This window comes from Caenorhabditis briggsae, assembly GCF_000004555.2.
Source record: "Caenorhabditis briggsae complete genome, chrIII, whole genome shotgun sequence".
Taxonomy (NCBI): Eukaryota; Metazoa; Nematoda; class Chromadorea; order Rhabditida; family Rhabditidae; genus Caenorhabditis; species Caenorhabditis briggsae.
In genome coordinates, this window is record NC_013490.2 from 1,934,055 (window position 1) to 1,960,963 (window position 26,909).

At 35.5% G+C, this 26,909-nt stretch overlaps 5 protein-coding genes and 1 non-coding gene across 6 annotated transcripts in view; 4 read left to right on the top strand and 2 right to left on the bottom strand.

Annotated features, from left to right (window-relative positions):
• Nucleotides 1-3,363, top strand: part of Cbr-cec-2 — a gene marked incomplete at both ends in the record, with an annotated part of 3,527 nt that extends 164 nt beyond the window's left edge. The window contains 6 exons of the mRNA XM_045243430.1: nt 649-826; nt 868-995; nt 2,377-2,434; nt 2,508-2,584; nt 2,695-2,943; nt 3,088-3,363. Of these exons, the coding sequence (XP_045094626.1) occupies nt 649-826; nt 868-995; nt 2,377-2,434; nt 2,508-2,584; nt 2,695-2,943; nt 3,088-3,363 (966 nt within the window). The remainder of the gene's footprint in view (nt 1-648; nt 827-867; nt 996-2,376; nt 2,435-2,507; nt 2,585-2,694; nt 2,944-3,087) is intronic.
• Nucleotides 3,364-7,407: 4,044 nt separating this feature from the next.
• On the top strand, nt 7,408-13,182 carry CBG25819 (the record flags this gene model as incomplete). The annotated part of the gene is made up of 7 exons (XM_045243432.1): nt 7,408-7,665; nt 8,384-8,486; nt 9,460-9,528; nt 9,625-9,768; nt 9,935-10,191; nt 11,524-11,809; nt 12,860-13,182. The coding sequence occupies 7 exons, from the start codon at nt 7,408-7,410 to the stop codon at nt 13,180-13,182; spliced, it is 1,440 nt and encodes a 479-aa protein (XP_045099206.1).
• Nucleotides 13,183-14,089: 907 nt separating this feature from the next.
• CBG28909 lies at nt 14,090-14,161 on the bottom strand. Its single transcript has one exon. It is a non-coding gene (tRNA).
• Nucleotides 14,162-15,708: 1,547 nt separating this feature from the next.
• Cbr-pph-4.1 lies at nt 15,709-20,697 on the bottom strand (the record flags this gene model as incomplete). The annotated part of the gene is made up of 6 exons (XM_002640978.1): nt 15,709-15,838; nt 16,496-16,737; nt 18,728-19,006; nt 19,901-20,026; nt 20,286-20,409; nt 20,597-20,697. 6 exons carry the CDS (start codon nt 20,695-20,697, stop codon nt 15,709-15,711), a joined length of 1,002 nt encoding a protein of 333 aa, XP_002641024.1.
• A 367-nt stretch (nt 20,698-21,064) lies between these two features.
• Nucleotides 21,065-24,917, top strand: CBG11775 (the record flags this gene model as incomplete). The annotated part of the gene is made up of 6 exons (XM_045243433.1): nt 21,065-21,127; nt 21,218-21,331; nt 22,862-22,981; nt 23,564-23,692; nt 24,457-24,585; nt 24,783-24,917. 6 exons carry the CDS (start codon nt 21,065-21,067, stop codon nt 24,915-24,917), a joined length of 690 nt encoding a protein of 229 aa, XP_045094627.1.
• A 654-nt stretch (nt 24,918-25,571) lies between these two features.
• Nucleotides 25,572-26,909, top strand: part of Cbr-glrx-5 — a gene marked incomplete at both ends in the record, with an annotated part of 2,223 nt that continues 885 nt past the window's right edge. Inside the window, one exon of the mRNA XM_002640976.1 lies at nt 25,572-25,766. Within this exon, the coding sequence (XP_002641022.1) occupies nt 25,572-25,766 (195 nt within the window). The remainder of the gene's footprint in view (nt 25,767-26,909) is intronic.

Here is a 26,909-nt window from a genome sequence, read left to right on the forward strand (position 1 = left end):
TGCATTTTTCCTTAAATTAGTGACTTTTTTCTTCAGAAAACTGAAAAAATATATACGAATCAGTTTTATTGGAAACAAAAACAACAAAAATATTCTTTTTTAAAGGAAAAAAAAATAAAAATTTGCGGGGAAAAAATGAGAAAACAAAAATAATGCAAGCGCGCCCCATGGCTAACAGCGTTCCAATTAGGGACAGTTCGACTCCGACACAGTTCGAATTTCGCGCAGTTCGATTCTGCTCTTGTTCTGTTTTGACACATGTTCGATTTTAGGTCTGTTCGATTTTGGAAGCGTTCGAATTCGTCGTACCCCCCACTACGAATTCCCGGAAAACCGCGGAAAATCGATTTTCCAGTGTTTTTGAGCGATTTTCCAAAAAATGCCCGAGTGGCTCAGTGGGATTTTCGATAGCAATCTGAAGACCCGAGTTCGATTCCGCTCGGCGGCAAATGCTATTTGCTTCTTTTTTTATAGCATTTTCAGACTGTTTCAAAGCCGAAAATTGAGAAAATCTGAAAATTTCGAAAAATATAATTTTCGAAAAAAAAATTTTTTTTCGAAAAACTCAATTTTCATGTTTTTTGGGCCTTAATTTTCAGAAAATGCTCATTTTAAGCCAATTTTCCACTCAAAAATATCGATTTTCAGGTGAAAAAGATCACTAAAGCCAAATTTAAGGATGAGCAATTGTCATTTTTGGTCATCTGGGATATCGATCGATCGCTCACTTGGGAACCATTGGAATCATTTTCCGGAGGTCTTCAACATGAAAGAATTCGAAATTTCGCAAAGAAAAATCCCCAAAAATGGGCGTATTTGATGAAAAGTAGGCCGAAATTTTTTTTCCCAAAATTTTGAATTTTTCAGAGATCCCAGACAATCTTCGAGAGGCATTGCTCAGCGCAAAAAATGACGCCATGGCTACAATAACCGATGGACCGGATATCGATTTCATCGAGGAGAAGCGCACTGGATTCGAAAATGAACAAGTTGTGGTTAAAGAAGAGCAGGAGGAGCATATTCAGGGGTAAAAAAGCCTAAAAATGGTCTAAAATGACCTAAAAATAGTCAAAAATGACTTAAAAATGGTCCAAAACAGCCGAAAAATAATCAAAAATGGTCCAAAATGACCTAAAAATGGTCCAAAATGACCTAAAAATGGTCCAAAATAGCCGAAAAATGATCAAAAATGACTTAAAAATGGTCCAAAATTGCCGAAAAATGATCAAAAATGGCCCAAAAATGGTCCAAAATGACATAAAAATGGTCCAAAACAGCCGAAAAATGGTCCAAAATGACTTAAAAATGGCCCAAAATGACATAAAAATGGTCCAAAATGACCTCAAATTGCCTAAAAATGACTTTAAAATGCCTAAAAACCCAAAAAATCGATTTTTAAATACTTGAAAATTTTCGAAAATTTTCAAAAATTTTCAAGAAATTCGAATTTCCCGCCAAATCCAAAATCTGAAAATCTTCAAAAATTCCAGATCCGATGCTCCGGAACCGATTGTCGAGGAGCCCGACATGGATTGGGACCATTTTCCATGATTCTTCTTGAGGCCACGCCCCTTTCTTCCCTAGGCTCCGCCCCCTTTTCACCAGGCTCCGCCCACTTTTTACTGTTTTTGTTGTTATAATTTTTGAATAAATGTCGTTGTTGTTGTTGTTGTTGACCCAGTTCTCACTAAGAAAAAATATTGCTCATGCTAAAATGAATAGGCTCCGCCCACTTTTCTCTACATTGCTCAGCGTTAGTTTTCCTAATAAAAAGGGCGAGTAGAGACTCATTTTAAGGATGAGCAATCCGAAAAAAAGGAGCCAATTTTCCACACATTTTTTGGCGTCCCTTTTGTGTGTCGTGGCTTTTTCTTTGTCTGCGTCTCTTCGATTTGTGTACTCTCTCGTCGATCGGTTTTCTATAAGCTCTCGTTTTCTGTTATTTTTATCGGGTTTTGAGGCATTTTTGAGGGTTTTAGAGTGAAAAAATGCGATTTATAGTATTTTTTTGGGTGTGGGAAGGTTTTCTAGTCAAGAAAATCCGGAAAAAAATTTTCGAAAAAAAAATTTTTATTTGAAAATTTTTTAAAGTCAATTTTCCGAACTTTTAGGCTATTTTCACAGTTGTTTCTAACACGAAAAATCGAGATTTTATCGATTTTTTTTGGGTCTGGAAAGTCTGAAAATCCGGAAAATATTCCAAAAACATTTTTTTTTTCGTTTTTAAGACATTTTTGGCATTTTAGGATCTGAAATTCAGTTTTAAATCGATTTTTCCGTCTATAGTTATTGAAAAAACTGCAAAAATCTTTAAAATATTTTTTTCATTTTTGCAGCTCTTTTTCAAATTTTTTTCGAAAATTTTCTAATTTTCAGCCAAATATCATGAGTTTCAAGCATTTTGAAAATTTGGAAAACGTCAAAAATTTGATTGGTAAGTTTCTTTTTAATTTTTGAAGAAAAATTATCGAAAAAAAATTTTTTCCAAAAAATTCAAATTTTTCCAGAATCTTTGACGCCTTCTGCTTTGTCAGGAAAATCTGAAAAACGGCGACGTCATACAAAAGCTGAAATGAAGGCGATGGTGAGAAAAAACTTTCGACAAAAATTTTTTTTTCGAAATTTCAATTTTTTGAATTTTTCAAAAATGCAAATTCGCCCTAATGCCGATTTTTCAAATTACTTAGTTTTCAGTCAGTAATCGATCGGGAGGAACTTCGAAAAACCCAAAATCGCGTGTGCTCTGCAAATTCGCTCCACCGGAAAAAAGAGAAAATCGCTGAAAATCGGGAAAAAATCAATAATTTGAAGCGCGAATTGGCTGAAATTCGCGGGAAAAATCATCGATTTTTCGAAAATTCCGAAAATTTCGAAAAATTAAAATTGCGAATTTTCGACGAAATCGAACGAGAAAATTCGGGGAAAAAAGAAGAATTTGAAGAGGTGAAAATTCAAATTTTTGAATTTTTGAGAATTGCAAATTCGCTCTAATGAGAATTTTTCGCATTTTTGCTATTTTTCAGCTATATTACTCTTATAAACAATATTTTTAAAGAAAAATTTTTTAAAATTATTGATTTTTTCCAGAATATCAAAAATCTGAAAATCGAAATCGCTGGAATTACCCTGCGTCACCAACAGGAACCCCAGAATAAGAGCACACTGGCCGCTCAAAAATGTCGAAAGAACTTGAATTTGAGAATCGCCGAAATGGAATTTTCTGGAATTTGTCTGGAAATCGAACTGCAAAAAGAGCTGAAATTGGAGTCCGAGCTCAAAAAAGCGATAAATTTCGACGAGGAGAAAAGTCCATTGGAGCAGATTTTGAACATGGCGGAAATTCAAATAAACCGGAAATTTTAAATTTTTGTGAAACTTTTTTTTTTCCAATCTTTCTAGTCTGATATTTTGCGTTTTTTTCATCGAATTTTCTCAATAAAATATTTGAAATCGCGGCCGAAAAAAGTCTTGAAATTTCTAGGCCACCGAGAATTTTTTTTTTCGAATTTTTCATAAATTTTCAGGTTTTCAACTCATTTCAACCCAATTTTTACACTTTTCAAGGCACATTTAGGCTTTCAAGGCCACCAGTTGACATTTCTAGGCCACCAACGGCAATTTTTGAGCTAATCTCCATGTAAGGCTCATTTTCCCCGATTTTTCGATATTTTCCGTCTATTTTCAGTGATTTTCAGCTATTTTGGCTCGTTTTTTTTTGAACAGAATTTATTTTGGACCGCGGTCCGTAGTTTGGCGTCGTGGTGTTTGCACAAAACGGCGTGTAGTTAGGAGGGCCTTCTAGAAGGCGGGAACCACCGATTTTTCCTCAGATTCTAGTTTTTATATTTGCAGAGAAAGAAAAGAGAAGAAAAGAAAAAAAGTTGATAAGAAAAAAAAATTTGTTTAAAATAATTTTTTTTTCGAAAATTTTAATTTTTATTAAATAGAATTCTAATTAGGTTAAAATTCTAGATTTCACACTAAAATTTAGCTTAAAATTAGTCTATAACCGCCATTTTTTACACCGACTTATCCGGAAAATTTTGAATTTTCAGAATACTTCTTTTCGCGCCTATTTTGTTCAATTTTTTCGTTTTTGAGCGAATTTTAAGCAATTTTTCAAGGTATTTCCAGCAGGCGCCACTACTAACAAGACCAAAAGGCCGAAATTCCTAAAAAAACAGCAAAAAATGAGTGGAGTTTCACCAACAGGTAAGTTTTGAGCATGCTGTGGCAAATGCGCTCTAGCGCAAAAACCAGTATACCATTTCTAATGATTGTTATACCATTGGATAGGAAATTTTCTGTAGATCATAGTACTATTTCGAATTTCTGGAAAATACCAATTTTGACATCTCATGGGCCCCTTTTTCTCGAGTGACTACCTCGGCTGTGGCAAATGCGCTCTAGCGCAAAAACCAGTAGATCAATTTTTATGAAATTTATATTATTAAACAGGAACGTTTCTGTAGATCAAACTGATATTTTGATTTTTCGAAAAATTCAGAATTTGACGTCTTCTAGGACCCATTTGCTTGACCACATCGAGCTGGTTAAGTGTGGTGTAGTAAATGCGCCCTAGCGCAAAAACCAACTGACGAATTTTGATGATTTTCATATCATTGTATAGGAAATTTCCTGTAGATCATAGTACCATTTTGAATTTCTGGAAAATTCCAATTTTGACGTCTTCTGGGGCCCCTTTTCTCTGGGCTGACTACCTCGGTTGTGGCAAATGCGCTCTAGCGCAAAAACCAGTAGATCAATTTTTATGAAATTTATATTATTAAACAGGAAAGTTTCTGTAGATCATAGTGCCATTTTGAATTTTCGAAAAATTCTGATTTTGACGTCTTCTGGAATCCATTTACTCTGCAGACTACCTCGGTTGAGGCAAATGCGCTTTAGCGCAAAAAACCAGTTTACCATTTTCAATGATTTTTATACTAATAGATAGGAAATTTTCTGTAGATCAAAATGATAGTTTGGATTTCTGAAAAATTCCAATTTTGACGTCTTCTGGGATCTACTCTGCAGACTACCTCGGTTGCGGCAAATGCGCTCTAGCGCTAAAACCTGTGGACCGGTCTTGTTGTGTTTTATACCATTGAATAGACCATTTTCTGTAGATGAAAGTACCATTTTGAATTTTCGAAAAATTCTGATTGTGACGTCTTCTGGAGGCTCCAGAAGACGTCAAGCAAAAATTTTCGAAAAAAAAAGTTTTTTTTTCGAATTTTTCTTTCTTTTTCCAGATGACGTTAGAATCACAAGACCCTTCGATTTCTTTTTCCTCCCCTTGTGATTTTTATCATTTTTCTTATCATTCTGATAAGAGAGACTGTACACCTTGAGAGCAGCGTTTGGAGAGGGGGAAAGGTGTGATTCATAGTTTTTTCTATTTATTTGTACAGCCATGCCGATTTTCAGCCAAAAATGCCGATTTTCAGCCAAAAATGCCGATTTCAGCCAAAAATGCCGATTTCAGCCAAAAAATTCAGAGCACGGCCCCGCGGAGCCTAGTCGTGTGGGGGCTCATTTTGAAGCCCACAGCGAGGGAAATTCAAATATCTAGGTTTCAACCAAAAATGTTGAAAAATAAAAAAGTTTTGGGGAAAATGAGGTTTTTCGAAAATTTTGAAAAATTCGAATTTTTCAATAAACTTTTTTGTTTTTCAATATTTTAGGATAGAACTTAGATATTTCAATTCCCCTCGCTTTGAGCTTCAAAATGAGTATAAACACGACTAGGCTCCGCCCACTTTCATTTTTTGACTGTTTTTGACTTTAAAGGCGCATGGGGGGTCCGAATTTCGAAAATGGGCGGAGTCTAATCGAGTTTATACTCATTTTGAAGCTGAAAACGCGACAAATTCAGAAAACTAGTTTTCAAAAAAAAATTTCTGAATCCTCATCGGGTTACGGTAGTTTTCCCCTACAGTACCCCTCAAAGTGGACGGAGCCTAGGCGTGTTTGGGCTCATTTTGAAGCTAAAAACGCAGCAAGTTCAAAAATCTAGCTTTCAAATCATATTTCTCTGTCTGTATGTCGGTTTGTCCTCCGGATCAAACTACACACTTTTTGGTCGAATGTCCAAAAACCAACAACGCCACCACTTCTTTGCAAAAAATCTGAGGAAAAACGCGGCGCTTGTTTACGACAAGCGCCATTTCCTCTCTATCGTTTCTCTGCCGTTTCTTCTTTCCGTACACTCTCTCGCCGCCTCCGCCGATAAAAATCCCTTTTCTCTTGTCCCTCTTATTCTTGCCGGCGCGGAGCGCCCCTGGCCACTATTAAGAGTGAGCAATAGACGTTTTTATACATTCTTCGTTGAAATTAGGAAAAAAAAGTAATGCTGAAAAATCTCGAAAAATTGACCGAAATGTTTTTTTTGGAAAATTTTGAAAAACTATTTTTCTTCATAACTTTTTTATTTTTCTAGATTTCAAACTAAAACTTGGATATCATAATTCTCATGTTTTTAGCTTCAAAATGAGCCCCCACACGCTTAGGCTCCGCCCACGTTGACAATTCGGACCCCCCATATGCGCCTTTAAAGTCGAAAAGTCAAAGTGGGCGGAGCCTAGTCGTGTGGGGGCTCATTTTGAAGCGCAAAGAGAGAGGTATCCGAATATCTAAGTTTTAAATTTAAATATTCAGAAATTAGAATGTTATAAGGGAACATTTTACGGAAAAAAATGTTCAAAAATGTATTTTCCCTCATAACTTTTTTATTTCTGTAGATTCCGTTATAGAACATACATATTCTTATTCCTCGCGTTTCTAGCTTCAAAATGAGTATAATCATGCCTAGGCTCCGCCCACTTTGGAGGCTAGAGCGCCAGAGAAGCGAGACACACTGCGCTCTGACCTCAAAACTGAAAATGGGCGGAGCCTAGGCGTGTTGGGGCTCATTTTGAAGCTAAAAACGCGAGAAATAAGACAATCTAGGTTAGAATTAGAAATATTGAAAAACCAAAGAGTTATGGGACAAAAAATAATTTTCCTAAAAATTGAAAAAAATTAATGAAATTTATGATTTTTTTTTTTGGAAATTCGTATTTATAAGCTTCATATTCGTTTTCAGCTCAGCTAGCGCTTCAAAATGAGCCCTCACAAGCCCTATTTCCGTTAAGGCTGAGCAATGTCCTACAGTAACCCCGAAAAAATGAAATGGGCGGAGCCTAGATATGTGGGAGCTCATTTTGAAGCTGGGAATGTGGGTAACTTGAATTTTTGAGCTTAAAATAGCAAACTGAAAAATATAAATCACAAAATTTGAAAAATTAAATTTTCAAAAAAAAAATTTTCCAAAAAATTTTTTTCTCAAAATTTTCGAATTTTCCACCGTATTTGATTGCACATTTCTACAGTAACCAGTTTCCAGACCGCCCCGCCTCTCTCATCATGAACAACCAAAACGACGGATCCATCGATTTCCTGGATCTGGGACTTCCGGAAAATTTAGGAGATTATTGTGACCCAGTTCTGATGGCAGTGTGCCAAAATACTCAGTTTTTCGAAAATTCTGAAAATGACGATATGCCGGTGATAGAGCCAGAAGGTTTCGTCGAAGAAATGAGACCAGAAGTCATCCAGCAAGATGTCCCAACAACCAACAATCAATTGGACTTTATTATGGAGGTTGAACAGAATCTGGATAAGGTGGGACCCGAAAATTCGAATTTCCCGCGAAAAATTGGTCTGGAAGAGTTGAAAATTTGAAATTTTTGAAAAAAAAATTTCAAACATTTTTCTGAAATTCTTCGAAAAAAAAATTTTTCTTGGAAAATTTCAATTTTTCCTTTCAAAATAAATTTTCTCAGCATGTTAACTATCATTTCTGTACTCACCTCGTTCCTAGCTTCAAAATGAGCCCACACACGCCTAGGCTCCGCGCACTTCGGAGGCTAGAGCGCCAGAGAAGCGAGACACACTGCGTCTCTGACCTCAAAACTGAAAATGGGCGGAGCCTAGGCGTGTTGGGGCTCATTTTGAAGCTCAGGGCGTGAGAATTAAGGAAATCGAGGTATCGGCCGAAAATAATAGAAAATCAAGAATTTATGGGGAAAATTAGATTTTTTGGAAAAATTGGAATTTTCCGAAATTACCCCATAACTTCTTACTTTTCCAATATTTTCAGCTGAAACTTAGATTTTCAGGTTCCTCAGGTTGAGAGCTTCAAAATGAGCCCCCACACGCATACTTTCCGGGTTACTGTAGTTTTGGGGGCCCAACTACAGTAACCCTGAAAAGTGGGCGGAGTCTAGGCGTGTGGGGGCTCATTTCGAAGCATTTTTTGAGCAGAAAACGATAAAAACGATTAGAATTGAAAATGACAAAAATTCGAAGCGCTGAAAATTTGAAAAATCGATATTTTCAGCTAGTGATCCACAATCCAAACCAAGAGGACCCAACTTTGACCGCCATTAATGGCCGCCAGGATGACTGGGATTTAGAAATGGACGACGAATTCGTCTACACTGGTTCGTGAGGAAAAGAAAAATCGAGAAAAAAGCAATTAAGGATGAGCAATGATTGGGGGGAAATGCTGATTAGTCAACAGATTGCTAATGATAAATTATCAGAGACATTTTTTTTCCAATGAGCAATAGGCGGAGACTACTGTAGGAGACACTATATAAAATGCGGAGAAATACAGTTTTTAGAGGCAAGAAAGGTTCTCAAAATGACGCTAAACCTATCACTAATTATCATGGATACTACTGTAATTGTGGTCAAAAATGAAGGTAATTTTTCTAGAATTAGCAATGGAGCGCGTTTTCGAGAATTTTGAAAAATTGCGGATCAACCCAATTTTTTGCAATTTTATCGATTTTTTTGGTCTTAAAATAGCTAATTAGTACATTAGAGCGCATTTTCCAGTGCAAAATTGCTGAAAATTTCGCAAATTATCATTAGAGCGCGTTTTCAACGTTAAAAGTCGATTTTTCGCTATTTTATCAATTTTTTAGGTCTCAAAAAGCTAATTAGTACGATAGAGCGCATTTTCTAGTGCAAAATTGCTGACAATTTCAAAAAAAAAACTGACATTTCTGAAAAATTGGCACTAGAGCGAATTTGCAGCGCAAAATTCGATTCTTCGCGATTTTTTCGCTTCGAAAAGGTAATTAGTGCAGTAGAGCGCATTTTCTAAAGCTAGAAATTTCAAAAAAGCTGAAAATTTCGCAAATTATCATTAGAGCGCGTTTTCAGCACCGAAAATGCAAATTTTCCGATTTTCTTGTTTTTTATCAACTTTTTTTTTCGAAAAATTGGCATTAGAGCGCGTTTTCTGCGATGAAAATCGATTTTTTCGTACTTTATCGATTTTTCAAATCGGTGCGCATTTTCTAGTGCAAAATTGCTGAAAACTTTCAAAAATTATCAAGTTAGAGCGCGTTTACAACGTTAAAAATCGATTTTTTCGAAAAATTCTCGAATGGAGCACATTTGCAGACCTGGACAACTGTCAACAATATGATTCCTATGACCGACAGCAAGAGGAGATGCTGGAATTTCAGCCAGGTAATTTTAGCGAAAATTTGAGAAAAAAAATGCATTCTCGCTCCATTGAACACCCCCATCGAATTATCGATTTATCGATTTTTTTTGTTGTTGTAGATCAAAAGGAGGACTTCTTCCAATATGAGCAACACCAACAGCCCTACCAGATAAATCGAATGGAAGTCTTCTCGGGACCATTGGAGCGTCTTCCCGATTCTTATCCGTATCCGGAGATTCAGAAGAAGACCATTTTTGAGACTAGTGAGTGGAAAATATATCTGGAACAATCTGGAAAAATCTGGAAAAATCTAAAAATCTGAAAAGTTTCAGCCAAAAAAACCTAAAATGACCCAAAATTGACCGATTTTGTCTCATTTTGGCTCATTTTTCGCCAAATTTCCGCAAAAATATTCCAAATTTCTTCCAGAACCCTCCTTGCCATATTCACCAGCTCTATCCCCGGATTATTCCGTGGATTCGTACTTCAAAGTGGACAACAACACTAACTACTCACCACCACCCCCACCACAATCCCCAAGAAAGATGAGAAGCCGAAAAAATTCGGAAGTCCACAGTAAGATTGGCATGAAGAATGGAAAAATGACCATCGGAAAGGTTGCGCATACGATTTCCAACGAAAAACCCTTCCGGAACCGTATGACGAAGGCCGAGATGAACAAAATGGTAATTTTTAGGCTTTAGGACTCAAAATTCCAGGTTAAAATAGGCAAATTTGAATTCCCCGCGTCGAGAGCTTTCAAATGAGTATAATCATGCCTAGACTCCGCCCACTTGGAGATTTGAGGCGCGTCGCGGTCGTGCGTCGCGTGCGCATCGGGGAAAGGTGAAAGTGGGCGGAGCCTAGGCGTGTGGGGGATCATTTTGAAGCTCTCGACGCGGGGAGCACGAATAAGATGATTTTAGGTGAAAATATCGAAAAATAAAAAAGTTATGGGGAGAATTAGATTTTTGGAAAAATTGGAATTTTTCGAATTTTCCCCATAACTTCCTAATTTTTCAATATTTTCAGCTAAAAGTTAAAATTTCCTAATTTTCATGTTCTGAGCTTTAAAATGAGCCCACACACGCCTAGGCTCCGCCCACTTTGGGTGCTAGGGCGCCAGAGAAGCGAGACACACTGCGTCTCAGACCTCAAGACACAAAGAGGGCGGAGCCTAGGCGTGTGTGGGCTCATTTCGAAGCTCAGGGCGTGAGAACTGAGGAAATCGAGGTTTCGGCCGAAAATAATAGAAAATCAAAAATTTATGGGGAAAATTAGATTTTTGAAAAAATTGGAATTTTTCGAAATTTCCCCATAACTTCTTACTTTTCCAATATTTTCAGCTGAAACTTAGATTTTTAGGTTCCTCAGGTTGAGAGCTTCAAAATGAGCCCCCACACGCCTACTTTCCGGGTTACTGTAGTTTTGGGGGCCCAACTACAGTAGCCCGAAAAGTGGGCGGAGCCTAGGCGTGTGGGGGCTCAATTCAAAGCTCTTTATGTGCTGAAAACGAAAATCAAGCTTAAAATGCGGAAAAACTGTTTTGAAATTCAAAAATTCCAAAAATTTGAAAATTTGAATTTTTAAAGAAAATTTCAAAAAAATTTTTTTTTTGAAATTTCGATTTTTCGAACTTCAGCTTATTTTTTTGCCTATTTCACCATAATATTTGTTTTCAACTTAAGAAGAGCTTCAAAATGAGTATAATCATGCCTAGGCTCCGCCCACTTTGAGATTTGAGGTCAGAGACGCAGTGTGTCTCGCTTCTCTGGCGCTCTAGCCTCCCAAAGTGGGCGGAGTCTAGGCGTGTGGGGGCTCATTTTGAAGCTCTTGCTGAGCTGAAAACGAATATGAAGCTTAAAATAGGCAAAAATAATTTCGAAATTCCAAAAATTGAAAATTTTCGAAAAAAAAATTTTTTTGGAAAATTTCGGAAAAATTTTTTTTTGAAAATCAAAATTTTAACTTTTCTAAACCAAAATTTTTTCCTAAAAACGATCCCGCCAATTTTACAGACTGAAAAGCAAAAAGAAGACCGCAAAAAGGGCCAAAACAAGGTCAACGCCAAGAATTGTGTCGCTAGGAAGAACAATGAGAAGACGGACCTTGGGGAAAAAATCGAAATTTGGGCGGGAAATTTGAAAATCGTTGAAAGAGCGAACGGATTGCAGAAAAATGGATTGCTCAGCGTATACTCTACCGTAATCTATGGCGAATTGCAAAACAATTCGCAATATGGAAATTTGGCGCAGTTTGAGGAGGGAATTGAGCTTGCGAGGGCTGAAATCGATCAAGAAATCAGTATGACAATAATGGAGTATTGATTGATTTGCAGGAGGTGAGGAAATTTGAAATTTTGAAAAAAAAAATTTTCGAAAAAAAAAATTTTTTTTTTGAAACACAATTTTTGGCTGAAAATCTATTTTTCTATCTGAAAAAGTGTAAAAGATCGAATTCTAGCTGTTTTCAAAATACATCGAAAAATCGATAAAATTTGAAAAATTTTGAAATTTCGAAAAAGAATTTTTTTTGGCTGAAAATCGACTTTTTTCAGACTATTTTTCTTGATAAAGTTGGCCGAATTTGTCTGAAAATCGATTTTAAGACTGCCAAAATCAAAAAAAATCGATAATTTCTGAGAAAAAATTTCGAAAAAATTCCAAAAAAAAATTTTTTTTTGGCTGAAAATCAATTTTTCAGACTAATTTCTGCTGGAAATTCGAATTTTCCAATTTTCGAGACGCTGAAATTCAAATTTCAGTCAGAAAATCGATAAATTTTGAGAAAAAAAATCGGGAAAAAAATTTCAAAAAAAAATTTTTTTCCAATTTTCTTTTCTTTTTTTCCAATTTTCTTTTCTTCAGTAAAATCCATGTTTCTCACTCTAAAATCACTCAAAAATATCGATTTTTATCAAAAACTGCCCCAAAATCCCCCAAAAACGATTGCTTTTTCTATTTTTTCGAAATTCCGGGGTCATCAAGTTTGCTCCATTGAAAAAAGTAGGAAAATCACTTTTTGGGGGTTTTTGAGCTCAAAAAATCGATTAAAATTATTGCAAAAACAAAAAATATTGATTTTTCAGTCAAAACTTGCAATTTCAGCAAAAAAAAGTTCAAAAAAAAATTTTTTTTCCAAATTTTTTTTTTCAAATTTCCAAAAAATTCATGTTTCTCGCTGAAAAGAAACTCAGTTTTATCGATTTTTCGCCAAAAATCACCCCAAAAACCCCCTAAAAGTCATTGATTTTTCGGAAAATCGATAATTTATCGATTTTTTACATTTTTTTTCAAAATTTTTTTCAAAGCGATTTTTAGGCATTTTTAGGCTTCTAAAAAGCAATTTTCTCAGCAAAAATCTATCGATTTTCGTTCCAGAAGTACCAGGAGGCTGAGACGGAGTTCGAGAAGTTCAAAAAGCCAAAAACCGATGAGAACCTGTCCCAGAACACCTATGCCTCGCGGAAATCCCGAGCCAAAACCGCTTTTGAGCTGGCGAAATTGAGATTTGAAGCGAAAAATCTGGAAGTGGAGCTGGAAAAAAATGTGAAATTCAGCGAGAAATTGGAGGATTTTTCGGCGAAAATCAACGAGATTTTGGTTGGAATGGGACGGGGAAAACAGTTGGCTGAGAAGGTGGTTTATGATGGATTCCAGACATTTGAGCCAAGTTAAAGCGGCGGAAATTTGAAAAAATTTGAAAAAATCCCCATTCTTTGCCCATTCCTACCCTTTTTATGTCAAAAAATCGATAATTTTTGAAAAAAAATTTCGCAAAAAAATCGATTTTCCCGCCTATTTTCTCCCATTTTTAAGCCATTTTTTGTGTCAAAAAAATCGATAAATTATCGATTTTCCGTCCCCCCCCCTCGTTTTATCTCATGTTCATGTCTTAAAAATCGATAATTTTTGGGAAATTTTGAAAAAAACTTTTTTTTTTTTGAATTTTTTCGAATTTTCAGAAAATTATCGATTTTTCAGCCAAATTTCCTGTACGAATTCTCATAATTTTTTTTGTATCAAATGCATTATCATTTTTTTCAGATTTTTGAAAAAATTCTGGAAATTGACCATTTTTCCCCCAAAAAATCATCCCCAGTTTTATCGATTTATCAACATCTCTCTAATGTTACTAATTATTGATTTTTTACAGAAAAAAAATCTTGGAACAAAATTTTTTTTTCTGAAATTTCCATTTTTCTTCAATTTTTTACCAATTCTCACCCTTCCTCACTAAGCTCCGCCCCCTTTTACTTATAACTACAGTAATCCCCTCCTCCTTTTTTCGTGTCGATTTTCGATTTCTTCCATGAAGATTTTTGATTTTTTTTTCAAAATAAAAATTCAAAAAATCTTTTTAAAAACTCTTCAGAATCCACCTAACGTCATCTGAACTTCTGATTTTTTTAGTCTGAAATTTTTTTCAAACATTCAACATTTTTGAATTTGCCGCCATTTTTCGAATGAATCCGGTCAAAAAAAGGTCTGAAAACAACAAATGAAAAAATAAATGTTTTGTCCAAATTATAATTCAGACCCTCCAATACCCCTGAAAAGATTTAAAAAAGAAAACAAAAGAAGTTGCCCCCACGCAGGATTGAACTACGGACCTTTGGTTTACAAGACCAACGCTCTACCACTGAGCTATAAGGGCGCACGAGAGGCGATGGGAGGGAGTGCATATAAGAAGGAGAGGAGCGGGAACGGCGGACAGAGGAAGAAACTTCAACTTTGAATGCTTATTTCATTGCCTGAAAAGCAACAAAACCCTATGTATCTTATATCACTGGAAAGGAAATTTCAAGAGCTACAAAATCCAGTTTGGATTATTTCAAAATATCAAGTTTGAAAAAAGCTGCGAAGGCTAGAACAAAGGGCGCACTTTTTTTCGTGTAACTCGTTCCTACTTTTTCTTATGTTTCAATATGAAAAATGCAGCATTAAAATTGCATGTATTTGATATGATTTTGAAGAACATTTCAAGAGCTATAAGATCCAATTTAGATAATTTGAAAATATTGATTTTGAAAAAAGTTATAAAGGCTAGGAGTTTTCTTGTAACTCACTTCAAAATTATCATTTCTCAATTATGTAAATTGCGTTAAATTGGATTTTAAACTGCACATATTTTATATCATCTTGAAGGGAATTTCAAGAGCTACAAAATCCAATTCACAAGGTTTCAAAATGTCAAGTTTGAAAAAAGTTACAAAGGCTAGAAGAGAGGAAGCCCTCTTTCCCTTGTAACTCGCTTCAAACCTAATACTTTCGAATGATTCAAAACAGGAGATATAAAAATTAAGAAGCACTTCAAAATGATAGTGAACTTTTTCTTGTTCCCATAAGAGCCTTAAAGCTAGGCGATGCTCTTTTAATAGAGGCAAAAATGTGATAAATCATTGAGAGCAGCTGGTAGGGATACTGTAACACATCAATTTTTCTGATGTTTTTTTCCCATAATCATGATTTTCATGCAGCTTCAGACTGTCATATCAATTTTTATCAAAATTGGAGAATTTTGAAAATTTTTGAAAAAATTGGAATTTTTCGAAAAAAATTTTTTTTTCAAATTTTCACATTTTTTTGAATTTTCAACAGAATATTGATTTTCATGCAGCTTCAGATTGTCATATCAATTTTTATCAAAATTGGAGAACTTTGAAAATTTTTAAAAAATTGAATTTTTCAAAAAAAAAATTTTTTCCAAATTTTCGAGTTTTGAATTTTCTCTTCAGAATATTGATTTTTAGGCCATTTCAGATCGTGATATCAATTTTTATCAAGATTGGAAAATTTTGAAAATTTTCGAAAAAATTGAATTTTTCGAATTAAAAAAAAATATTTTCGATAATTTTCAATTTTTTGGCATTGTTTGCAATTTTCGGCTTGAAAAAAATGGTCCAGAAAAATCCTAAAAAATTAGAGAAGAATATTTTCATTACGCTCAGCGTCTTAAAATAGGGCTGAAAATACGGGGAAAAATGACTGAAAATTGCAATTTTTTGATTTTTTCAACAAAAAATTTTCAAAAATAAGTAGATAAAACGACGACAAGAAAAAATATGTAAAAATTGTTTTTTTTTTCGGACGGGAAGATCAAAAAACTCAAAGAAAAAAGATAATTATAAAAACAAGGGAAGGAGAGATTCTGAAGAAAATGGGCGGGGCTTAAAGGGGAGAAAATCGATTTTTTGGGAAAATTTAAAGGAAATAATCGGCATGTGGCTTCTTGGCGGGTGCTCCACGATTCTCCTGCGGCGCCGCCTCGAAAATTGTGAACTCTCGATTCAGATTCTCATCGAGCTCCAGAATCGCGGCCACGTTTCCGCATCTGGAAATTTTGGAAGTTTTCAAAAAAATAATCAATTTTAAAATTGAGAAAATTGGAGCCAAAAACTGTGAAAAAATGATCTGAAAATCGGCAAAAATCAGCGAAAAATTCAAAAATTCCAGATTTTTCGAAAAAATTTCAAAATTATCAATTTTTATCAGAATAGGATGAATTTGAAAATTTCGGAAAATTTGGATTTTTCAAAATTTGAAAGTTAAAAAACTTTTTCTTTCAGAATATTGATTTTTATGCTGGTTCAGGTCGTCATAACAATTTTTATCAGAATTGGATAATTTTGAAATTTTTCGAAAAATCTGAAAATTTCAAAAAAAATTTGTCCAAATTATCGATTTTTCGATTTTTTCTCTCAGAATATTGATTTTCATGCCAATCCAGGTCGTGATATCGATTTTTATTAAAATTGGACAATTTTGGAAAATCTGAAAATTTAGAATTTTTCGAAATTTTTTTTTCAAATTATCGATTTTTCCGAATTTTTTTCCATAATGTTGATTTTCATGCAGCTTCAGATTGTCATATCAATTTTTATCAGAATTGGGGAATTTTGAAATTTTTCAAAAATCACAAATTTTTGAATTTTTCGCTATTTTCAGCCAATTTTTCTCAAATTTTCGGCTTAAAATGGTCCCCGCGTACCGATAGCAATAATTGGGTGCCGACCATACAGTAAGCACTTTCTCATTGAAGTGCCACTTGTATCCTTCCATCACCAGCTGATGTGCCCGACAAATCAAATCGACACTGTTCGCTTCGCAGAACGTCTTCGACGCGTCCGCACCGAATAGATAGCCAGCGCCACGTGGCGACAGACCCCATCCGACGTTTCCTTCCTCTGGATCGGACCATAATAAATCACACATCGGACCGTCGTGCGGCACCTGGAAAGCAGGGGAAATTGCATTTTGAAAATCAGTTTTTGAGCCATTTTCAGCCAGATTCAGCCCTAAAACAGTCTAAAACGACCGAAAGTCGGCTGAAAATGGTCAAAAAACGGTCAAAAATCGATTCTAGGCCATTTTCACCGTTTTTCAGGTAATTTTTCACTCATTTTAAGCTCTAAAACAGTCTAAAATTGTCCTAAAATTGGTGGAAAATGGTCGAAATTGACCAAATTGTCTTCTAAATCGATTTTAGACCACCATTTTGAGCTCTGAAACGGTCCAAAACGACCCAAAATGCCCAAAAATCAGCCGGAAAATGGTGAAAAACGATTGTAAATGCTCCATTTTAGCCCCAAAATGAGCCATTTTGGATCATTTTTGAATTAGTTGGTGCTTCTAAAAATCGATTTTCAGTCATTTTCAGTCATTTTTCAGCGGTTTTTATCTCAAAATGCTATTATTTCCACCTATTTTCCAGCCAATTTCAGCCAAAAAATGCTCATTTTGAGCAGTAACGCTCCTTGTTAGCTAAATTTTCAGATTTAAAACCGTCCAAAATTTCCCGAAATCGGTCGAAAAGTGTCACTTTGGGCGAATTTCAGCTCAAAAATGCTCATTTCAAGGTCATTTTTAGCATTTTGGACACCAAAATGGCCCTAAATCAATTAAAAGTTGTGTCATTTTTGAAGTATTTAGACTATTTTCATCAAATTTTAGGTCATTTTTGATCATTTTTCAGCCATTTTCAGCCCAAAAACGCTATTTCTCAACTCGATTTGAGGCTATTTTAGCTCGTTTTTAGATCATTTTTCAATGCACATCGTCGTTTTGGCCGAATTTCAGTGTCAATTTTCGATATTTCTACTTATTTTCAGTCAATTTAAGTTCAAAAATGCTCATTTCGAGGGCCAAAATGACTTGGAATTGGTCAAAAAATGTCATTTTGCGAATTTTAAGTATTTTTAAAAATCGATTTTACGTAATTTTTAACGGTTTTTAGGTCATTTCCAGCCATTTCCAGCATACTTGCGGACGGGCCCAAAGCGGGCCCTGTCATAGTTTCTTTCAGGATTAATATTTTTTGACCAACTAAATTAGATATGGTAGAACTCGACGAGCACTACAAAATGATACTATTTGGGACACTGTATCATATTTGTGAACAAAGTTACAGACCAAACGGGCCGCATTTGCAGCTTTTCGGCTTGTAACTTACTAGGGAAGGTTGTAATTGGGGGGGGGGGGGGGGGGGTGGAACTTCGGTATGAGACCTATATCATTCGAAAGCTGAGAATGAGACATTTTCAAAAATGTATTCTGATTTTGCTGAGGAGCTACCAGTTTCGAGAAAATCGGGTTCGAAATCTGAGAAATTGCAAATGCAAAGGGGGGACCCCATGGTGATTTTTTTGCGAAAATTTTTTTTTTGAAAAAAAAACCTGAAAACTTTATGGGATCATTTTCTTTTATTCAAAAAACAATAACGGGAAGAGGAATCGAACCTACAACCGGTTGGATACTCTTCATCCCTCCTCGCCACTACACCACTGCTGTCTTGTTCTTTCACTTCCCCAATCTATATAAGAAAGAGGGGAGGCGCGGTGCCCTTAAGAGTCAAATTTGAGCCAAATTTGAAACTTGTTTTCTCGAAACTGGTAGCTCCTCAGCAAAATCAGAATACATGTTTGAAAATGTCTCATTCTCAGCTTTCGAATGATATAGGTCTCATACCGAAGTTCCACCCCCCAATTACAACCTTCCCTAGTAAGTTACAAGCCGAAAAGCTGCAAATGCGGCCCGTTTGGTCTGTAACTTTGTTCACAAATATGATACAGTGTCATAAATAGTATCATTTTGTAGTGCTCGTCGAGTTCTACCATATCTAATTTAGTTGGTCAAAAAATATTAATCCTGAAAGAAACTATGACAGGGCCCGCTTTGGGCCCGTCCGCAAGTATGATTTCCAGCCCACCCAAATCTCTCTCACCTCCTGCTTCCGATCAATGACTCGAATCTGGTCCATCGTGCTGATCGACGGCGACAATCCGCCATGAACACAAAACACCTTTCCATCGATGACAGCGGCCAGTGCGAGGTAGTCGAACACTTCCGTACAGTGCTTCCAGACGGACGCATTACCGTACTTCCTCATGCACTCATCGTAGAAACCGTACACCTGCGTGATTTGACGCGATTCGTGATTGCCTCGAATCAACATCATACGGTCCGGATAGCGGGCTTTCAGCGCCAGAAGCAGCAGGAATGTCTGCAAATTGGGAGGAAAATGGGCGGTTTTAAGCCAAAAATGCTGAAAATAGCCGAAATTTCAGGATAAAAATAGTCAGAAAATGCTCAAAATTCGCTTTTTAGAAATGGAAGAAAAATCCATGAAAATGAGCATTTTAGATCAGAAAATGCTGAAAATAGCCAAAACTTTGCGGTGAAAATGATCAAAACTGACACTATTTTAGGTCGAAAAACATTGAAAATAGCCAAATTTTGGGTCCAAAAATGCCGAAAATTCCATGAAAATGAGCAATTTTAGGTCAAAAATGCTGAAAATAGCCGAAATTCCGGGTCAAAAAATGGCTAAAATTCGCTTTTTAAAGGTGAAAATAGCCGAAATAAGCCGAATTTCGAGCTAAAAATCGTCAAAATATGCCAAAATAGGATTTTCAGATCAAAAAAAGACTCAAAATAACTGAATTTTGAGCGAAAATGACGGAAAATCAGCTCCTAATCGTCAAATTTGGACATGATCTAGTGAATTTTTAGCTGAAAATCTCGAATTTGACTGATTTTTGAGTCATTTTAAGCCGATTTCAGCCTTTTTTCCGCCAATTTTTGATCATTTTAACAGCAAAAATCACGAAAAACACGATTTCAGCCTCAAAATTGGCCTAGAAATGTGATTTTAGGGTCAAAAATAGCCGATTTTCAAGCTAAAATCACGAAAAAAACGTTTAAAATCGTCGAATTCGGACCTAATTCATTGAATTTTTCGATAATTGAAATTTTTTCAATTTTTGGGATGAAAACCATCGAAACTTGCTGATTTTTTCACTCATTTTCAGTCATTTTCAACCAATTTTAATGATTTTTCAGCCATTTTAAGCCGATTTTCGATATTTTTCACTCTGAAAGTCCCATTTTTCTGTACCTCAACCGAATAGAATCCTCTATCGACGAAATCGCCCAAGAAGAGATAATTGGTGTTCGGGACGGGACCACCGACTCGAAACAGCTCCATTAGATCGTAGAATTGTCCGTGAATATCGCCACAAATCTGAAAAATTGGGAAATTTTGGCTGAAAATGTGACATCCAGCGTTTCTAGGCTGAAATTCGCCGTTTTTCTAGCTGAAATAGGCCAAAAATCTAATTTTTTAGGTCTGGAATTGGAATTTTTGGTGTTTTCTAGCTGAAAATCGAAAAAAATTTTTTTTGAAAAATTAAAATTTTTTAAAAATACGTTTACAGACCGAAAAATCCACTTTTTTCGGTCAAAAAATCGATTTTAAGCCCATTTTCGCATCCAAAACCTACCGTAACCGGCGAATCAATGACCTGGACGTTTCCCTCCTCGGCGAGTATCTCGCGGGCCTTGGCGCACAGCGTTTTGACGTCTTGCTCGGCGATCAGCTCACATCTCATCAGTTTTTCGATGTGGCTAAAAATTTTCAGCAATTTTAAGCCATTTTTCAGAAAAGTTGGAGCATTTTGAGCCAAAATTTGGATTTTCAGCTTTTTTGGCTCAAAAAACATTTTTTGCCATTTTTTGGGTCAAAAACTCGTATTTTAACCAATTTTTCGGAATTTTAACGCTGAAAAACGTGTTTTTAAGCCCTGAAACCCACCGATCCAGGTCGTGAGTGCTCAACTGGTCCGATGGACCCGATGTGGGGGATTCGGAGCGCGCGAATGTCTCATTTTGTGTGTCGGCGACTGCTAGAGCCATAGAAAACTGAAAAAATCTGATGAAAATTGATCAAAAATGAAAAGAAATCGGAAAATTCGAGAAAAACTGAAAATCCATCCTAAAAATGTCATTTTCAAGGGTTTTTCGTCATTTTTTTGGGTTGAAAACGTTAAAAATCGGTCTGAAATTGAAAATTAAGCTAGAAAACGCTTTAAAATTCTAGAATTCGTCGAATTTCAACGATTTCAATGAGTCACAATGCGAACTTGGCTTCGTGCCAGGTTTTTTGCGCGCTCTCAATAGAGCGCGAATGCTTTTGGTGGAAGAGGAAACTCAGGAGGAAAGCTAGTCCCCCGTAATTTTTTCGAACTATTTTTCTCACTTTTTTGGCGAAAAATCAAGAAAAATGACAAAATTTAGCGATCTCGGGTATTTTTTCGACGATCAGGGGGTTTTGCGCACTGAAAAGGTGAGAAGTTTGGTTGAAAATTGCGGAAAATCAGCAAGAACTCGCAGAAAAATGGATTTTTGTGAAAAATCTGAATTTCTTATTTTTCAGGACAACGAGCCGTTCAAATTCACCACTCAAGAAGCCTATGAGGAGCTTGGCGAAGCAGTCGACGAGGAGATTTTCAGGCTTTTAGAAGACAAATGTGGCCTGGACAAGAAGGCGGTAAATTTGAAAATTCGAAAAACATTTTTTTTTCTAATTTTTCAATTTTTAGAAAAATTTTTTCAGAATAATGATTTTTGAGCGATTTCAGGTCGTGATATCAATTTTTATCAAAATTGGATAATTTTTAAAAAAATTAAATTTTTCAAAAAAAAAATTTTTTTTCGAAAATTTTGAATTTTTCCAGCTAAAACCAGCGGATTTCAAAGAGGACGATGAGGATTTGAGCTTCATTTTTGTGTCGAAAAACATAAAAACCGCCCAAAAAGTGCTAGTTTTGATGCATGGCTCCGGGGTGGTCCGTGCCGGTCAATGGGCTCGTCGCCTGATTATCAATGAGAATTTGACCGTAGGAACGCAAATACCGTATATCGAGAGAGCGCTGAGCAATGGATGGGGTGTGCTCGTGATGAATACCAATATGAATGGAAGTCAGGCCGAAGAGTTGAAGGTTTGGCTGGAAAATGCTCTAAACCGGGATTTTGGGCCAAAAAAATGCGATTTTCAGCATGAAAGTGGCTGAAAAACCGATTAAAATTGCTTAAAATACACTAAGAATGCCTTTAAATGGGTCAAAAATAGTCAAAAAAATGGAATTTTTCAAAAATCATGAAAATGTGTCAACAATAACGATTTTTGGCTTAAAATTGCAATTTTTAGCATAAAAATGATCTTAAACAGCCTTGCCAAAAAATACGCTGAAATGCTTGAAATTGGTCAAAAATGGGCCAAAAAGTGCATTTTCAAAAATCATGAAAATTGTCAAAAATGACGATTAAATATGAAATAGCCTAAAAATTTGATTTTCGGCTTGAAATTGCAGGAAAATGACCGATAAATAGCCAAAATTACTCTGAAAATTCTTAAAAAGAGCCAAAAAATTGAATTTCAAAAAATCATGAAAATGGGTCAAAAATGACGATTTTAGGCTTGAAATTTATGAAAAATAGCCTCAAAAAGTGATTTTCAGCCTAAAATTCGTAAAAAATGATTTATAAATTGCCAAATTTGCTGAAATTACGCTGAAAAAGAGCCAAAAACGAACTTTCCAAAAAAACCAAAAAATGGCTCAAAAATGGAAGTTCAGAGTCGAAAAATGACGATTTTTAGCAATAAAAAGCCTTGAAATTTATGAAATAAATGACCGATAAATGATCAAAATTGCTCCAAAAATGCTCCAAGAGCGGAACTTTGGAATTTTCTCGAAAAATCATAAAAATTAGCCAAAAATGACGATTTTTGGCTCAAAAACCATGGAAATAAGCTCTAAAATAAGGCAAAAAATATCATAAAATATCGGTTTTCTGACTTTTGACACACTTTAAAATGGTCCAAAAGTCTTGTGTAATTGGTTTGAAATCCAAGATTTCAGCCCCAAATTCATAGAAAATAGCTTAGAAATTACGATTTTCAGCTCATTTTTAGCATAAAAATATGATTTTTGGCACATTTTTAGCTCAAAAATGACCTAAAAATGCCATTTTTGGCCTAAAATGACCCAATTTTTCCCCAAAAATCCTCCATGTTCAGTATTCCCGAACACCTGAGGAGCATGCTGATACCGCGTGGAAGACATGGGTTAAGCCATCGAAAGCCAAGGAAATCTACGTTGTCGCACACAGTCGTGGTGGTTATGATATGACGACGGTGGTAGGTGAAAAAAAAGCCTTAAAATAGCCCAAAAATCACATTTTCTCAAATTTTTAGCTTTAAAATCATGATTTTTGGCTCAAAATTGGCTTGAAAACGTCGAATTTCGAGGCAGAAGCTCGAAAATAGCTCAAAAATCCATGAAAAATGGCCCAAAAACCAATTTTTCTTCAATTTTTAGCGTTAAAATTGGCGATTTTTGGCTCAAAAGTCGTTCAAAAATACTTTAAAAACACGAAAAACGACGAAAATGAACCTGAAAATGACCTAAAAATGGAGAAAAACAGGTGGAATTTGACCTAAAAACCAGTAAAAAAGCTCAAAAATGACCTAAATATCACTTTTATAGTCTTCAAATTAAGATTTTTGGCTTAAAATTCACTGAAAATGGCCAATTTTGAGCTAGAAATGAATGAAAAATCATCCAAAAATCACATTTTCTCTATTTTCTAACGTTAAAATTGGCGATTTTTGATCTTATAAATCGAATTTCCAGGTTTGAAATTTGTCAAAAAATCACGAGTTTTGACTCAAAAATCGACGAAAATGACTAAAAATGTCCTAAAAATCTGAAATTTTCAGCTCAAAAAGCACGGCGACGACGACCGCATCTCCAAAATCTGCCTAACCGACTCGCCGTGGTTCCAGATCCCGAAGACGTGCGAGCGGCGCACCGCACCGCTTTACGTCGTCAATTTCTTGGCAAACGGGGTAGGTTGGTGACATCTGGACAGCTGGAAATACGGAAAAATGGAAAACAAATCGGCTGAAAATGGCCAAAATTAGCCAAAAATCGCCTGAAAATCACTAAAAAATCAGTTAAAATCGACTTTTTTTTCTGAAAATTTGTCGGAAAAAAAGGTGAAAAATCCGTTTAAAGTGGTCCAAAACCCATCAAAATGACCTGAAAACCCTAAAAAAAATAGTCTAAAATCCACATAAATCGCTGAAAAAACTGAAAATTTCAATTTTTCAACGAAAAAAATCTCCCTAAAATCGATTTTCTAGCCTCGGAAATCGGGATTTTCCGACACACAGACAGATTCTTTCTTCTGAAAAAATGGCCAAAATTCAGAGTGAAAAGTTTTGTTCAGCCCATTTCAGGTTTTTTTTTTAATTTTCAGAAAATCTGGAAAAATGATGAAAAATAACTGAAAATTTGTCCTGAAAAGGTGAAAAACCCGAAAAAAATGGTCCAAAATCCATGAAAATGACCTGAAAAACCTAAAAACTCGACTGAAAAAACTGAAAATTTTCATTTTTTAACTTTGGAAATCCGGATTTTCCGACACACAGACAGGGTTTTTCCTGAAAAAATGGCCAAAAATCACGCTAAAAAGTGGTTTTCAGCTCATTTTGAGGTCTGAAAATTTCAGAAAATCGTCATTTTCAGTCATTTTTGACCAATTTTTCCTGGAAAAAATGGATTTTCAGACATTTCCAGGCGATTTTAAGCCAAAAAACCGAATTTCCAGAGCCTGGAAAAGTACAAAATTGGCGAGTATCGAGCGGGAAAAGTCCAAAATCTGTTCGCCGGAACGAAGATCCACGAGTGGTCAAGCCATTTTTCGATCGACGCGTGTTTTAAGATTTTCGAGGAGGAGGTGAGCGTTTTTGGGCGTTTTTTTGGCTGAAAAATGAGCCAAAAATGGCTGGAAATTCCAGAAAAATCAATGAAAAATGAGCAATTTTGGCCCCAAAATGCTGAAAATTCCATGAAAAATGGCTGAAAATAAGCATTTTTAGGCTGAAAATTCGATTTTAGGCCTAAAAAACCTCGAAAAAATTCGATTTTTTGCAGTTCGACGAGGCAAAATTCGCGGAAATTCTGGAATCCGCGAAATTCCTGGTCTTGCCGAGAGAGGAGAGAGTGCAGAGAAACGAGACGGACGATGAGGAGGAGGAGGAGCCAAAGGAGAAGAAAATTTGTGTCTAAAAATTCGGTTTTTTCCCGTTTTTATTGAATTTTACGGTTTTTTACGATCTGAAATGAATTTTTTCGTGCTGAAAATGTCTTTTACGAGCTGAAAATCGACTTTTTGCATAAAAGAAAACTCAAATTTGAATTTCCCGCGCAAAAACCGGCGACTCTGCAAGCGCGCTCTGTTGAGAATCAAAATATTTTCGCGTTTTTCGTCATTTTTCCACTTTTTTCGATGATTTTTGGGCTTTTGTTGGTTTTTAGTGCTTTTTAGGGTAAAACATCGAAATTCGCACGATTTTTTAAGAGAGAAAACTTGAAAAATCATAAAATGGCTGAAAAATCGGCAATTTTGGATTTTTTGAAAATTTCGAAAATTCAAAAACTCAGTTTTCTGTGGTTTCTAGTGATTTTATAGGTGAAAAATCAAAATTTACACGATTTTTTGAGTTTGAAAACTCGAAAAATCGTGAAAGTCCATGAAAAATGGCTTGAAATCGAAATTTGAATTTTTGAAAATTTCGAAAAATCAGTTTTTCTGAAATTTCTGGTCAATTTTTCAGTAAAAATTCTACTTTTTTATAAGAAAAATTGCTGAAAATTCCGATTCTTCTCTCAAAAAATTAAAAATTTCGACAAAATTCAATTTTCCCCATTTTCAGCCAAAAAATGCTGCGTCTAGCGACTCGGCAAGCCACCGCGATGCTCCGTTCGAGCTATTCAACGGCTTCTGGAGCCGCCGGAGGTCTCAGCGATGAGACACGTCAAAGAATCGATGGAATCGTCAAGAAGGATGATGTCGTCGTTTTTATGAAGGGTACACAACAAGAACCAGCGTGCGGATTCTCGAGAAATGTCAAATTGGTGAGAAAATAGCTGAAAATCCATGAAAAACGAGCCAAAGTCTGAAAAAAAATCTGCTGCAAAAACTGAAAATTTTTTCGACTAAGAAATTGCCCAAAAATCGATTTTCTAGCCTCGGAAATCGGGATTTTCCGACGCACAGACAGAGTTTTTTAAAATAAAAACTCTGAAAAAATGGCTGAAAAGCGTCATTTTCAGCCATTTTTGACCAATTTTTCCAAAAAAAAATCGATTTTCAGCCCGATTTTAGGTCGAAAAAAATCTAGGAATTCTGGAAAAATCGGTTAATAATGACCGAAAAATCTGGGAAAATCTGCTGAAAATCGACTTTTTTTCTGAAAATTTGTCGGAAAAAAAGGTGAAAAATCCGTTAAATATGGTCCAAAATCCATGAAAATGACCTGAAAAACCTAAAAAATTTTGATCGACACAGGTCTGGCTGAAAAATCTGAAAAAATCGCCAAAAAAAAGTCCAAAATCGTCAAATTGGTGAGAAAATCCATTAAAAATGAGCCAAAATCTGGAAAAATCGGCTCGAAATGACCCATTTTGCTCTAGAATCAAACTTTGGCTGGAAATGGCTGAAAATAGCTGAAAATGAGCCTAAAATCGACCTAAATACAAAGAATTGACAATTTTTGGTTTAAAAAAAAAAATTGGTCGAAATGAGAATTAGGTCATGGCCTAGAAAAAACTAGGCCATGGCCTAGAAAAAACTAGGTCATGACCTAGAAAAAATTAGGTCATAACCTAGAAAAAAGCTAGGTCATGACCTAGAAAAAATTAGGTCATAACCTAGAAAAAAGCTAGGTCATGACCTAGAAAAAATTAGGTCATAACCTAGAAAAAACTAGGCCATGACCTAGAAAAAATTAGGTCATGACCTAGAAAAAATTAGGTCATGACCTAGAAAAAATTAGGTCATGACCTAGAAAAAAGCTAGGTCATGACCTAGAAAAAATTAGGTCATGACCTAGAAAAAATTAGGTCATGACCTAGAAAAAATTAGGTCATGACCTGGAAAAAATTAGGTCATGACCTAGAAAAAATTAGGTCATGACCTAGAAAAAAGCTAGGTCATGACCTAGAAAAAATTAGGTCATGACCTAGAAAAAATTAGGTCATGACCTAGAAAAAATTAGG